Here is a 14,839-nt window from a genome sequence, read left to right as displayed (position 1 = left end):
GTTCTACTTTTGAGACCTGGGTTTACTGTTCTCATCCCTATGTAGCTCTGGCTTAGTACTCCTGAAGGATGGACTCGTGCTCATCCTTAGGCACCTGATTAAACTGCGTAAATTAGAAGTTCAGTCAAGAGAGCTGAAGGTCAGGCTGCTGAAGGTGTTTGACTGGAGAGAGCTCAGGGGACTCCAGCTTTAGTCCTTTCATCAAATACATAAACGACATGATGAATCTGGGCACTGGAGCCTTGGTTTCTCATCTATGAAATGCTGTTAACTTGTTTCAGATGCACTGTGAAGCAACAACTTTGGGTCAAGAACAGAGGAGTGGAAGTTGTGGAATATGTGCAATGAAAACTTCCCACCTTGTTCAGAGAGAAAAAATTATTAGGGGTAGAAATCTGCTTTGCCTGTGGACAGATTGCAAGGTGCTGACTTAACTTGCTGGAGAGGTTTAAAGGTGTTTAATGGGCAAGAAGAGAAAGGATTGTTTCACTGTTGAGACTACCTGAGAAGAATAGGTTTGCCTCTTGCACAATCCTTACACATGCTGAGAAACTTAGTTTTATTCTTCACTGGTGGTTAATCTGTCTGTGCACAGGTTGCTTTCGAGCTGTTCCTTCTAGGAACTCACATGCAGGTCAGTGAAAATTAATATTCTGAAGTTATGATAAATAGAATCCTACAAGGTGTGAAATCACTGAGGAGATGCAGCAGTGTTTCCTCTCTCTCTGAATCGTCTCATTGGAGATTGTTGCATTAATGCTTCTGAGGAAGTAGGGTGGTGATTTCATGAGAACCATAAGACATGTAATTCTTAGATTAGCATTTGAATGCTAATCTAAGATATGATGTCATGCTTGGAGAGGGTAATCAGTTCTCCAGTTCATTAAGTGAGCAGTTTCCATCTTTTGCCCCTCACAAAGAGAAGTTTATATAGTAGCATACAGTGTGACTACATAGTTATGTGAGGAATGCACAGCCATAACTTCCAAATATTTAATTGCTTGACTTCTATAGCGGTAATTGCAAGTGCTATCTATAGATGCAACTGGATATGCAGCATACTTTTCTGTTTGTTGGTTGGCTATATTTTTGTAAAATTTGGATTGTTTCTTTAAAAAAAAACAACAAAAGGTGCTATAATGCCAGTGTTACATTCTCCCATGCCACAAAGAAGCAGTGAGGACGGATACTCGGTTGAGCACTGTGCTCTGCTGTTGGGCTAGCTACAGTTTAATTGAAAATAGGAAATGCTTCTGTAGCTACTTCGTGTTAATTACTTGTGTAATATAGCTTCATGAAACGGCAGCATGTGCCTACGGTATTTAGGTGGAATTTAGTGTCACAACATAAAGCATATGTTATAACAATAGCATATGCTATAATATACCATAATTTTTTTTCTTGAGTATTCAAGAAAGTTGCTTCTGTACATCTGTGTTACAACTGATTGACCAAAATGCTTGTACAGCCTAACTCAGGAGCTACTGATTTGTATACCCAAATTCTTGAGAATTTCACTTCACGTGTCATTTGAATATTTATAGCAAAAGCTAGGGCATTTTTAGTAATTCTGAGGACCACAACAGACCAACATTTTTTGACTTCTATTTTTTTTTTATTCTACCTTTTGAGCAACTGTATTCGCAAATCAGTTTTTGGCAGCAATGATTTTCATTTGTTATAAAACAGGAGGAAAAGTAATGTCCCAGGCGCAGTGAAAGCCAGTAAACACATCTCTCTGAATACTTGATAATTCGTTGGATAAGATCTGTACAATAATGCTGTATGTATATAAGGCTTCTTAAAATAAACTGATGTGGAAAATCTGTTGATTGTATGGTTGGAAACTGTTGCAAGAATATTGAAATAAATTACATAATTTTGTGCAAAAGTCAGACATCGTTATACTGTTTCAGTGGCTGGGAAAGCCAGCTTCAAATAATTCAGGTCTCAGTTCCTGAAGTTTTCTCAACAGATTTTATACAAAAACCTGTGAAGCATAATTATCCAATGAGGTTTTGAAAGATATAGATACAACAAATGGATATCATAATGTTCCTCTTCATCAGGACAGGGCAGTATTAGGGAAGTTTCTACCTTGCTACTCTGTATTCTTGTTCAAATTTCAAAACCTTAAAAAGCACTGAGAATCTCTTAACATGTATCTGGTAATTACATATTAAAGTTGGTGCAGCTGATGGTGTCGTTATCAGGATCACTTCCAAACTCATAGGTGCCCCTTGTGTTCTCAGCAAAAAATGGAAACATTTTAGTGTTGCACTTGCTGTAACTAAAATATTTCCAAATTGCTTTGTTTTACACACTGAACTGATGTCCCTTAAGCCCGAACTATTGTTGAAAAAGTTTATGTAAAGTTCATAGAGTATTTGCATTCATGGTTGAACTACTTAACTACGTGTTCTGTATGAAGCGTATTTATCTCCTGTACTCTGTCAGACAGCAGAGGAAAATGTTCGCTCTGTTGCATGAAAGCTACCACATGAAATGTTTTTAATCTAAAAAAACCTAAATCATGTCTAAAATATAAATCCCAAATGGAATTTTGTACAGACCTGTTAGGTTTTTTTCACTAAACAGTTTGTTTGCTTACAAGCCGTGTGTTTACCTGCAATCACAGAACAAAAATTTGGGATGATTTTTATTTAAAGCAAAAATATAAGTTCAAAATCACTTAAGACTTACCGAAGGATTTTAAAATAAAACTGTGAAAGTGTGCTTGTTAAAATGGTCCTTTTATTTCTTTCCAGTGTGGCAGTGGCAGAAAGCATGTGGGGAAAAAGATTTCCTGTACCATTGACTGTTTTCTTGTTTTGTTGCAGCTTTTTTTTTTTTTCCCCTTGAAAGAGGTTTTCAAAACTTCTGTGAATTTTTAGTCTAGCTGATACAGATATATTTCTGTCAGCCCTGGAAATAAAAAGGCCACTTAAATAAATTTATATTCTGTGACTTAATCCACATACTATCTCAGCTTTACAGTTGGGAATTCTGCAGACATATTGTGAAAAGGGCTTTTATTTACACTTCTTTTTGAGGTTTGGCTCATCTGGCTTTGTTTCCACGGGGGAAAGAAATACAAAATGTCATTTTATGATTGTATACAATGAGTAAACATATTCAGTACTTGCATGCTGCTTTTGTTGTTATCACTTTTCAGTAAGCTAAATAACCATGGTCTTTCACACTTCCTGTGGAGAAAACTTTTCATGCCTGTAGGAATTTCTGTTATCTTTCCTGGGATTCGACTTACTTCTTCCCAGTCTTTAATGAAGTAAAAGATGAAGAGCTGAGCAGACTAAGGTAAGACAGATCAAGGTATACATTATGGGATTTTTTGTTTTTTATTGCTTAATGTTAACTAATCGATTGTTCTCATACAATCAAGGTAAGGCTGGTGCTTTCCAAGTGACTATATATATATATAATTTATAAAGGGCCTGATAATACACTTAGTTGCATCTTTCAGCATGCGATACACACTGAGTTTTGCCTGCAATTGTATTTCACTTAGGGATTATTTTCAAAGGAGGACTTTGTTGTTACCAAATAAAGAGCTGCAGTGCCTGACACCTCGGCAGACGGATGATGGAGCAGAGGCAGAAGGCATCCAGGCCTCCTATTCTGTGAATGGAAATGGCTGTACAGAACCCCCGCGTGCTCAGTGCGGTGCTTCTGCTGCCGACACAAGGTGCAGGATCACCTCCACACTCCCGCACATGATGTCCAGGCACCTGTGGAGAAAGGCATCCTGCCCTCTTCTCTGTTAACATACAGAATAATGCCCCGGAGGTGATCACGTAGAGTTTCCTTGAAATAGTTGAGCAAGGGTCAATCTTTAAAATGCTTGTGTATATTAAAATAACGCAGCAGAGAAGGACCTGCAAATTGGTAAATCCCTGCTTTTCCTCAGTGGTGCTATGTATAGAAATGTGGTTCAGGAAACTAAGAACTGGCTTTTAACAGCCATTGGTGGCCTGGAATAGGTTTCACCTCTTATTTCCCACTTCCCAAGAAAATGTCTTAGCTGTCGTAGATCAGGAAATGTACTGGGTTCTGCTCCTAGATGGCTTATGCACATACATAATTGTTATTTTGGTCTAGGATCTGTGTTTGTAAAATACAAAACAATTTTGGAAAAAGGGTTAGGGTCCAGGAGTGGTCCCTCAAGCTGGCTGGAGGATCCCTTTGCCTGCTCTTCCTTCTGTCCAGTGACTCTTGCAGTACCTGCGTAACAGCCCTATTTCATCCCAGGGTACATGTGTAGCCATGGCCTGAGGTTAGGGAATTAGGAGACACATAAAGTTCAAATTACTCCAGGCAGAGAAGGACCTACAGCTTGCTGCAAGGGCTCTAGAAGCTACGTGAACAAAAAGTATCCCGATCTCTCTGTAATTGGCTGCGTTCCTGATTTCAAGCAAACCCCAATTCAAGCTGTGCTTGACCGCCTTTGGGATGCATGGGATATGCAGCTCTGACTGCACCAGTAGCATTGGATTTGGCCCTTAGAAGAAGTTTTGCTGCTACTTTTCTGGATCGTGATGGAGCATTAGCAGGAGCTAGTTGCCCAGTGCAAATCGAAGGGGTTTCCACATACAGAAAATTTCCAAACTAACTGTGTGAATTGAGTTTAGACTTTCAAAGACTACATCTGACTTGAGTTCCCCGAACTGAAAATGACCTAATATGTCAGCAGCAGTTTTCAAAGAAGAAACTCTTAGGTTTTCAAAGAGAATAATTTCTTATAAATTGTCCTGACTTTTTTTTTTTAACCATACTTGTGTTTCAATATCTCCAAGTATCATTTAAAGGAATTTTTTGCCTTTGCTTTCATTTAACATTGTGTGCTTACTGCTGATGTCCTGAGCTGGAAAGGAACAGTGCAAAGGGTTTTATTCTGTGTCCTCTCTCCTAGGTCTCCACTCATTGATAGATAGAGATATGGTAGTCTGTGCCTGAAGTATTTTTAACCAAATATTTGCTTACACGAACATTGTCTTAGTACTGCTCTTGTTTCTCCTTCACCTAAAACACATCTTGTATTTTGGATATAATGCTTGAATTTACAAGTATAAAAGTTCTACTGTAACTTCAAAACTTCCAAGTATATTCTTAGGGAAGTGTAGGTACAGTGTTTGTTCCACCATGAAGCTTTGCATTTTCATTATTGCTGTTTGCCTTGTGTTTCAGAATTAACTTTTTGGTTTCAATCTGTGGTTATTCTGCCCTTACGAGGTAAGAAGGCACCTAGTAATGCTCTCATAAAAATGTTTGGTTACTGTTTTGTCATCCAAAGGTATTTCATACCTGCTGATGAACAGGCCAAGCTGTTTTATTGCCACATAGGGTATCTCCAGGAAAACCTCTCCAGAAGTGATTTCTTTCCCTGATGGTTCTGGGAAATGACTTGCTCAAACCTGAAATATGGGGGAGAGAATCACGCTTAAACAGATTCTTTGTTAAAATCTCACTTCTTTCCCAAGTCTGATTAGTTCCCCCTATGCACGCTGCATTTTCACCACCCAGCATTGTCCCAGTTGGGGAGTCCAGAGTTGTAAAACCAGCTGGCTTATTTTCTTCAGAGGATTTACTGACCCCACAAGATGTATCCGTCAGTTTAGCTCAGCTCTGCAAATTCACGTAGGATGAGGACAGAGTTAATATTTTGGTGCGGAGAAAAAGGACTCCTATTCTGGTTAGGCAGAGGAACAGCTAGACTTAATCAGACTAGTTAATCTTTCTTAAGCTTGTCCACTATCAGATTTACAATAGTAACTGGTATCAGACACAATTTACACACATGCAACATACACACGCATCCTAATCATATTAGTTAGTGATGTCGTCTCTCCACTTTCCCATAGGAGCCTATTTTTTCCTGATAATATAATTGCATTAATACCTTTTCCACCCTGAAATCTGGAAATGTGCTATGCAATCACCTCCAGGGAGGCAGTATCTCTCTTTAACTGAAGTTGTATTTTCAAGCATACGTTTAGGATTTCTACGTCAAATCGTCTCTCACTGGTCATGAGTCAGACTTCTGTGTCAGCTGACAAAAAAGAAATGGGAATAAGTCCCTTCTTGATTTCTGTATTATTTTTTGAAGTAGGTAAGCTGAGGATAAGGCACTCCTCAAGAAAACTTTTTCTACTACAGGACGTGATGCTAGTGATTTGAGGGGGCGGAGGAGGAGCACAGCTTGGTGTTGGGACATACTGTGCTTCTGGAGTTGATACCTTTTGGAAGGCGAACAAAAGAGAGCCTTGGCAAGTTGTGCCCATGACTTCCATGCCATGTATTTGTAAAAATGTGTTTGTTTTAGTTATTCTAGCCAAATTTGTAGATAACAGTGTCCTGTGGACTAGATTTCCCCTGAATCTCTTTTGGAGAAATACATTTCATCTTCTTCTTTAATGTTGCTAGTGTACAAGTCTTTTCTACCTCGGCTATAGCTGCTTTTAGGTAGAGTGCCTGAAATGTGTAAAGGCATTCACGAAATCATTTGGAAATCCTGTGTGTGATAAAACACAAATACTTCATCTTTTCAATACGGTGTTCATGTCAATGGCTTGAGGTTAATAATAATAGTTTTGGGTTTCTTTGTAATGTTAGTAAAAAAAAGGTTTGTTTTCAAAACTAATATTAAATGCTTTGATTCAGTCTTCTTATCAATTGTTATAATGTATTTAAATGACAAGATCTGTGAACAGTAGAATTCATGAAGCAAAACTTTTCTTCCCCCAGATTCTGGCCCATAGTAGATGGTAGTTTGCCTCACTTCCTGATGGGCATTTGGGGGAAAAAAAAAACCCAAAACCAAAACACCCCACCAATAAAAACCCCCAAACAAATTTCAGTACAGATTGTAATAACACATTGGAACATACTGCAGACTCTCCACACAGCTGGGGCATCTCAGTGTTCATTCTGTGCTTGGCTGTCCGTGTTTCACAATATTTACAGGAAAGTAAGCATCGTTCTGATGTAACTTCTGTCAGATTTGCTTGAGATTTGTCACGGACTTGAGAGAAATATTGTTAAAGCAGTATGTCTGCATGCTTAAATATTATGATTGCACTTGGTTCTTTTGAAATTGGTTTAAAAATACAATGCCAAAAGACACATTTCCTAGTATTGCTTTTGATTTTTTTTAAATTAATGAAAATATTTAAAAGCAATTAAAATAATAAAAATAAGATCTCACCTTTCATTAAGGAGTTAATCATTCCATTCTTAAGAATGGGTTTGGCTCTGAGGACTTCTTTCTTAAAGAAATAGTGTTTTAGGGACCTCTTTCCTAGATCAGGTCTGCCTGTTACAATGTCCGTGCATCTGTAGGTATCATTCTCGCAGTGCTGCTGCAGGCCCCAGTAAGTTGGGGTTTTTTGTTTGTTTTTGTTTTTCAAATTGTGGCTCTTATTTTATGCAACTCACTTGTCCCTTTATTAAGTTCTCAAAAGTCTGCAGACTGATTTGCTAGCAAAATACAGAAGTTGATACAGGAATGTCATTTTAGCCTGTGGCGTACTAAGCACTTTGAAAGGCAAGCTGAGCTAATTTGTGTCACTTGTTAGGGAATCTCTGGATCGGGTGTCCAGAAAGATGTTACTGTGGGGGTACTCAGAACAATTGCTCTCCATCCATCCATATCTGCAAGATACAGAGGATGTCTCTCTCACTGAGTGAAGGGCAAGTTATCCACATCATCGTGTGACTTGTACCTTTGAAATTATTCTGATATGTCCATTCCCATTTACTTACAGAAAATTCAGTTAGGAGCAGATACTTAGGAACCTGCAGAACTATCTCAAGTGATAGATTTTGAAGTCTACTGGCTACTGTAATTGGGTTTTCATATCCCAAGTCAGTTTTAGTGTCTTTCCCCAAGGCTGAGCTCTTTCACAGAAGGTAAAGATTTTAGTAATTTTTTAATTATTATTTCCTGTTTTAAAAATTGGAGTGACTTTATTAGGTACAACATTCAAGAGATTCTGCATCATCCTTTGCTCAGAAAGGCTGAGAACATCCTGTCCGTGCATTTTCTGTAACATAACATCATGAAAATGACTCCTTGAAATTATTTTTAACTAAAAATCCTGCAGTGACCCTTCCAAGCTGTTATTTCCTGCCCCTGTTAAGGAAAAAGAAACAGAGTACCCTACCTGTAATATTTAGCAAACAAGCCGAAAGCATTTCTAAAGTGTGAGCATCCTGTAATAGGATACCTTTTTTCACTTAGTCAAATGGCTTGAAGAGTGCGTATTGCACCCCCTCAAACTGCCCTACTCTTTTTCAGTGTTATATGAAATTTCTGCTTTTTTTAATCCTTTTTTTCTCTCCTCTTTTGTTGTTACTCTTGCTACAGTTCTTCTGATTCAGCATTTCTTTTTAAAGCCAAATAACTTTATAGATCTACTGTAAGATACAGCTGTGTATCTCTCCCCATCACCAAGGGCATAGAAGTGGCTGAAGTATAGCTCTTGAACCAGCCGTGGCACTGCAGGACTAGCAATGGGAAAGTGTACTCAAGCACGTGCCTAAGAAAGTTAGGACAAAGTTTCACAATCATTTAATTCTGCATCTGCATGCTGCTCCAGTAGTGGGACAGATTAGGCTGTAGTCAGATGCTGGACAAATCCAGGATGATATGTTTGTCTAAATTTGCAGAGGACATTAAAACTTGTGCCAGATTTATGCTGGTCTTATGTAAGACTGCCAGTAAAAATTTAACCTGTCAAAAATACTTAATAGATTTGAATTGCAAAATGAGGTTATGCTGGATCGGCACTTTGCACCGTTTTGCAGCTTTGATCCACCATGTTTGAAGTTATAAAAACTTTTGGTTGGGCTCCCTAGCCAGCAGCATATTTTAGGTACCTCACATAATAGAACAGTCACAGACACAGAAGAGGGGGAAAAAAAAGTCAGGAACATTATCCTCAAAAATATTAAGGCTTTGTGTTAATCGAGATTTATACTACTTTGGGATAAACTTTGGCTTGGGAACTGAATGCAATTTAACTCGGAACTAGCAAATGCCTGGGCGTTTCTTGCTGAACCATGTGGAGACAGCGTGGGTGCACAGTTCCCCTCTGGCTAAGGTCCCTGCTCTTCTCCTCTGGCTCCTTCTGAGAGTTCAGCATTGCAAAACTAGGGTCCCTCCTCCCAGGCAGCAGCCACTGGGTTCAGGGGCTGTCTCCCTTCAGATTGATGCCTGCAGTGCATGCTGCGTGCAGCTACCTTCTCTGGACCCCCATCCACTCTGTCAGCACTGGGTAATTTTGATTCAGAAATGCCGTGCTGGTTTCACTCTGCTGCTACAGCAACATTAACAGCATTTGTGTAGACAGCCCTCAAGAACAATGTTTTTTGTAATACATTTTTATACCTCGTATGCCATCCTGTATTGCTGTTAGCCCACCCTTCGCCCATGAGGATGAACTGGAAACGTGCCACCAGGGAGTTCTTGTCACCTCACACATCGATGGCGACTGCGTCTTTCCCCAGACGTTCCCTGAGATGGAGGCCGGTGGCTCCCGCCGGTCCTGCTGCCAGTGCTGCATGGCCTCAGTCCTGTGTGGCCTCCGTTTCCCCTGATCTGCTCCCAGCACTGCTTCCTCACATTCAGCGATTTTTCTCCTTTCCTTTATGAGTTTAGTGGCAGATTCCAGCCAAGGTATCGCACGGCCTAGCTGTGTGCTTTAAGCAATGTAGCATTTTAAATAGGGTGATGATCCACACTGGCACCCTTCTGCTTGGGCTGGGGTCTTCATTGTCCTTGGCAGCAGCAGTGAGATGGTGTCAAGCACATAGAGAAGAGGAAAAAAAAAAAAAAAAAGAGGGAAAAAATCAGTACTATTCCTAGCTTTTCCATTTTCTTCTCTGGGAAACATGGGTAAGTCAGTGTTTCTAAGAAAGGTGAGATACTTTTTGACTTGTGAGTACAGAAATGGTGCCAGACAGCACCATCCCCAGAGACACCAAGGCAGGCCCGCTAGCTGACAGGGTCTTCAAAGCGAACGATGTGCCACACTGATACACCTGAAGGTTTAATTTTCTTATACTGCTAGTTGCAGTCCCTCTCTTCCCACGTTTATCCACGTTATTTGGAGGGGAGACGAGGAGGAGGAGGGGGTCCTCTTTCAGCCAGAGGTATGGTAGCAGTGATGCAGGCAGGCTGCTTTCCCTGGAGGTGCTCATTTTGTGGGCTCAGGGAGAAGGCAACCCTGCCCGAGTTAGAGCATGCCGCTGTTTCATCTGCTCTGCTTGCCCGTTTTGATTTTATTTAGGAAAATTTTGAGGCCATTTTCTCGGATTTATAAAGTTTTTGTTCTGTAATGTCTAGTTAAGTGGAAAAAAACCGTTTATGTGAGCATCGCTTTGTAATGACTGCTCGCCTTCAGGCACCGTGCACCGTCCCCCCCTTCCCTAACCAGGGAACCCCACGGCGACCCCCCCGGCTGGAAGCCCCGCCGCCCGTCTGCCCGCCCGGCCGGAGGCGGGCGCAGGCCGCGCCGCCCGCTTCGCGTTGCCAGGGGGACAGCGGCACGGCGGCGGCCTCCATGAGCGGCGCCGGGGCCGGCAGCGGCGGGCCCCGTGCGGCCTCCGCCACCCCTCGAATGGCTGACAGGGGCGGCGGCGCGGCGGCGGAGGTACCGCAGCACTGGGCGCTGGGGAGCGGCCCGGCCCTGCGGGGGCGGCGGTGGCTTCTGCGAGCGGGAGGCCGCGGCCTGCCCGGACACCGCGTCCCCGGGGGAGAGCCGGGACGGGGATGGCAGCCCCGGGGACTGGGCCTGGCGGGCCGGGCCGGGCCGGGCCGCGCGGCTGCCGTGAGGGCTGCCGTGGCCCGCTGCCCGGCACAGGGCGAGGCCGGGCGGGATCGGAGGAACTGAGGAAGAGTAGAGAATTTTGGTTCGTTTGGGGCCTTTCTGCAGTTTCCCTATCGGAGAATAAAGCTCCGGTTTTGGGAAAACCATCCGTCCCCGCCCCCGGTCTCCAATAGATTTGTGCCGTCTCTTTCTGTGGAGGGTGACTGGCATCGAGGCTGACTGTGAACCGCCCCCCTCACCTCCCCCCCCTCCCGCCCCCCGCAAGTTATCGTTATAATATTAAACTTAATTTCGCCTCTTTTAAACACATTCTGTAGCTGCAGAGCGTTACGCGGCGGTAGATGCGCGCCTCAGCTGTGGCTCAGGCAACTTCAGCTGATCGTTACGGCTTATCTTTACAAATTCAAGGACGAAAGTTTTTTCTTATTAAGTGTTGCAGAAGGGAGTATCTTTCATGCAGTAGTTATTTATAGCTATCTGAGAATTTCTTCTTTGCATTTCTTTTTCCTTTGAAACTGATTTACTGGCTTTGATGTGAATTTAAAGGCTTGAGGATATTGCTTAGAACTCTTGTACTAAAGACATAGTAGAAAACTTGTAATGGTTTCGTATTTCAAAGGATAAACAATTTATTAGTGTGCGAACAACTCAGTATCTCCTTAATAGTCAAACATCAATTTTTTAATTATGCTGTATTGTTCTGAGATGAAAAATACAGAATTTTGGTAGTTTGTCATGGCAAAATCAAGGCTATTATATTAAATATGACTGTGTTGACCCGAGTGCAAAGTTTTTGTTAGCACTGCTTAGTTACAGAGCTGACAGTAACCTGCTCTACATCCTGCTGACCTGAAGTCAAGTAGTTTGTGAATGTTACTTTTGTGACTGGCAGCACATCAGAAACCAGGTATTAAAATGTGGGTTACAAAAGACAAATCAAACTATAGCACTATTCAGTCTTAACTGTGTATATACCAACACACTTAAATATATCTAAATATTTGCCTTTCATTGACTGTAGTATATAGGCACTGGAGGAAAATTGCAAGAGCATTGGTATTGCACAATGGTCTGTTTTTTAAATCTCTCATTTAAGCTATTCTTTTATAAAAGTTATTTAATTCCATTCAAAGTAAAAACAATAGAATGACAAGTGGTTTGCAAAAATCCCTGCATAAACACTTAATTTTGTCATATTTTTATCTTAAATTTTGTCTTAGCAGTAACCCTTTTTATTATTTTGAGGCTAAACACAGCAGCTCCTTCTTGTTAATCATTTTGGAAAAGCTGTGAGACAAAGTGTCAGGGGAGATCCAAATTCCTTGATTTAGCCATACAGGCAAAGGATGAAGTAAAACAAAAACCATGTCAAGTAATATTTTCAGTAGGTGATGCGTCTCTGTAATTGCCTTGAGATGACTGCTGTCCTTCATCATATTGAATGTATTTATTGTATTTAGATGCAAAGTCACCGCATCCTAACAGGAAAATGAAAGATGAAAACGCTTTAACTGCTGCTTGTAACAGTAGCGGGTAAGACTGAAATTTTGATAGTCATGAAACTTTCATTTGGGTCCATTAATCAAGCTTGAAGTTGGCCTCTTCAGTAGAGGAACAACACTAGAGGGAGATTTTTATCTTTCAGTAATACCTTTCAATGATTACTGCAAAGGGAGGAGGGTAGAGCTAAGCAGTACCCTTCTGAAAGGAATTTAGAAAATCTCTCTGGTAATTTATTTGAGCTGCGGGGAACACATTACTTAGTTTTACATGTTTCTGGAATAGTATACTAGTGGATAAAAACTCCACAGGCATGTAACAACAACAAAAAAAGAGCTTTTCAGAATTGCACACACAAAAACTGCAAGCAATGAGTTGGACCTAGTTATAGGGAGAGATCAGTGTGGGGAAAGAAGGCTTCACTGAGTGGGAAGTGATCAAAAGTAATTGGATATTTCTGGCATTTTATAATGTGAAAAAGAAACTGACAGAACTGAAATGGCTTTGAAACATTACTTGCAAATTCTGAAATTGGTGTTAATAAAGCATTATCAATACAAACATTTTGAGATCTCTGGCAAATTGGGCAAAGTATTATCTACAAAGAAGTCAACCTTACCTAAAATATACATACAAGATGGTTAATTTGTGAACAGGTTTGTTTGTTTGTTTTGGTTTTTTTCTAAATCACTCCAATTCATGTTAGTCTGTTCTCACATGAGCTAACAAAATCTGACTTAACTGTGTAACAGTGGCTTATCCTTCTTGCAGTCATTGGTGCATGTAGCTGCTGTGGCTATCCTGAAGCGATGTGCTGGCTGGCTGGCTGCTTCTACAAAGCAAAATCTGCAATAGCCAAGTGCTACCTGCCTTCCCTCCATCTGACTTAGAAATGAATCTCTAAAAACTCTCCAGTGCCCAGTTGTCATGTAACTTGTAGTTATTTGCATAAAAACTTGCTTTTTATCCTGCAGATCTTATGAAAAAAATTTTTTGCTAAAACTTGTATTTCTTTATCCTAGGATAGTTTATTTTGCAAAATAAAATGGAAATTGAATATTCCCTGCATGCTGAAGCAGAATTTTCTTTTATTTTAAAATAAATTTATACAAGATAGCTTTGAAAACAGCCTTTTTTCGAACATTTTTGATTGTTTAATCAGAACATTAAGCTAGTTAGCTTCTGGATGGCAAACTTTTAATATTAAGTTTCTAGCTGTAGTTAGAATAGTTACAATCAAAACATAATGGTTAAGATCCTTTTTCCAGCAGTTCAGCCTGTACAAAATTAATTCCTTTTCATCCCCATTGTCTTGAAGGGCACCTTAGCCTCCATGGATCCAATAGCCGGTTTGAGGACTAACATTTCCTTGTGATTTCTCAGGGAGATAAATTCTGCATGGAAGTTTTTCAACTGCAAATTCTTCCCAGTACTTCATGTTGGATGTCATCTTTGTTCTGGTTGCAGCAAATAATAATAATATTAATAGACTGTGCTGCTGCATCGTATTTTCAGAAATTAGAACAATTTTTATGCACATATACACCCAAGAACATGAATTTGTCTTAGGAAGAAATATTACAGAATCAGGATATCTCATTTTGTCTGTTTTCAGAATATGAACTGTTACAATACTGGGATTTGTAGAAATTATTGAATAGCCCACTGAGTCCAACCAATGTGTAAGTCCTGTATAAATATGTAGGTGAAAAGGGCCCACTAGTTACCTTAACATCTGAGGAGAAAACAAGATGTTCAGTTAAGATAGATCACATGCTTATTGCTCAGATTTTTTTTTTTAATTTATCAGTGTAGAAGAGATGTGGGGTAAAAGGAGAGATGAAATAAAACCTTGGAGCACATGAAAAGCAGAGGCAAAAGGAAGTGATAACTGCACAAAGCCTGACTGTGCAGCTGAACCAGTGAATGTGAACCAGAGGAGTCAAAGTTGTCTGTTTTAGTTAGATGTGGGTTTGAATGTTGTGGAGGCCATCAAAGCTTGTAGGCTACTAAGGAAGCTTTCCTGTAATGTTCGGCTTTTATGTCCTACTTCGCTGATTGTGACCTATGGCATAGTTTAGTAAAGCAGGTCTGTGAAAATTATTGTCATGTGTCATCATATTGCAAATCTATTTAATTTCCAGCCTCTCTTCCCCGCCCCGCTCCCATTTGTTCTGTAGAAGCAAAGGAGGAATGGAGTCGACAAAGGTTCATGAGTCATTATTTTTGGTTTGCCTACACCAGTGTGCTTAGGTGCTTTGGAGATGGGAAGAAGAAATCCCTGCCCCATGTCCACCTGCTATGGGGTAGAGGCAATGCACTGGCAAGTCACTCAGGGTAGTGGTCAGTGCTTAAATGCTTGCTGAGGGCTTTCTGTTTCAATAGAAATTTTTTTTTTTTTTAAAATATATGTTTTGGGAAAGGGTGGGCAGTGGTAGCAGTATTTGCCTGGGTTGAAATAAGAAATATAGCAGGAAATAAAAGAAAACCTG

The 14,839-nt window shown here is 40.5% G+C and overlaps 1 protein-coding gene across 2 annotated transcripts in view; it reads left to right on the top strand.

The window, feature by feature from the left end:
* The first annotated feature begins 10,540 nt into the window (after positions 1 to 10,540).
* Positions 10,541 to 14,839, top strand: part of CCDC170 (coiled-coil domain containing 170) — a 46,215-nt gene continuing 41,916 nt past the window's right edge. The window contains exon 1 of one of the 2 annotated variants that reach the window (XM_075087916.1): positions 10,541 to 10,670. In XM_075087916.1, the coding sequence (XP_074944017.1) occupies positions 10,581 to 10,670 (90 nt within the window). In that variant the 5' untranslated portion in view covers positions 10,541 to 10,580. Of the gene's footprint in view, positions 10,671 to 12,305; positions 12,381 to 14,839 lie in introns of those variants that run through there. The other variant, XM_075087917.1, reaches the window with a different exon arrangement.

Source organism: Phalacrocorax aristotelis, chromosome 3 (genome assembly GCF_949628215.1).
Source record: "Phalacrocorax aristotelis chromosome 3, bGulAri2.1, whole genome shotgun sequence".
NCBI lineage: Eukaryota > Metazoa > Chordata > Aves > Suliformes > Phalacrocoracidae > Phalacrocorax > Phalacrocorax aristotelis.
The sequence above is the reverse complement of the archived record's forward strand: the minus strand, read 5'-3'. Positions and strand labels throughout refer to the sequence as shown.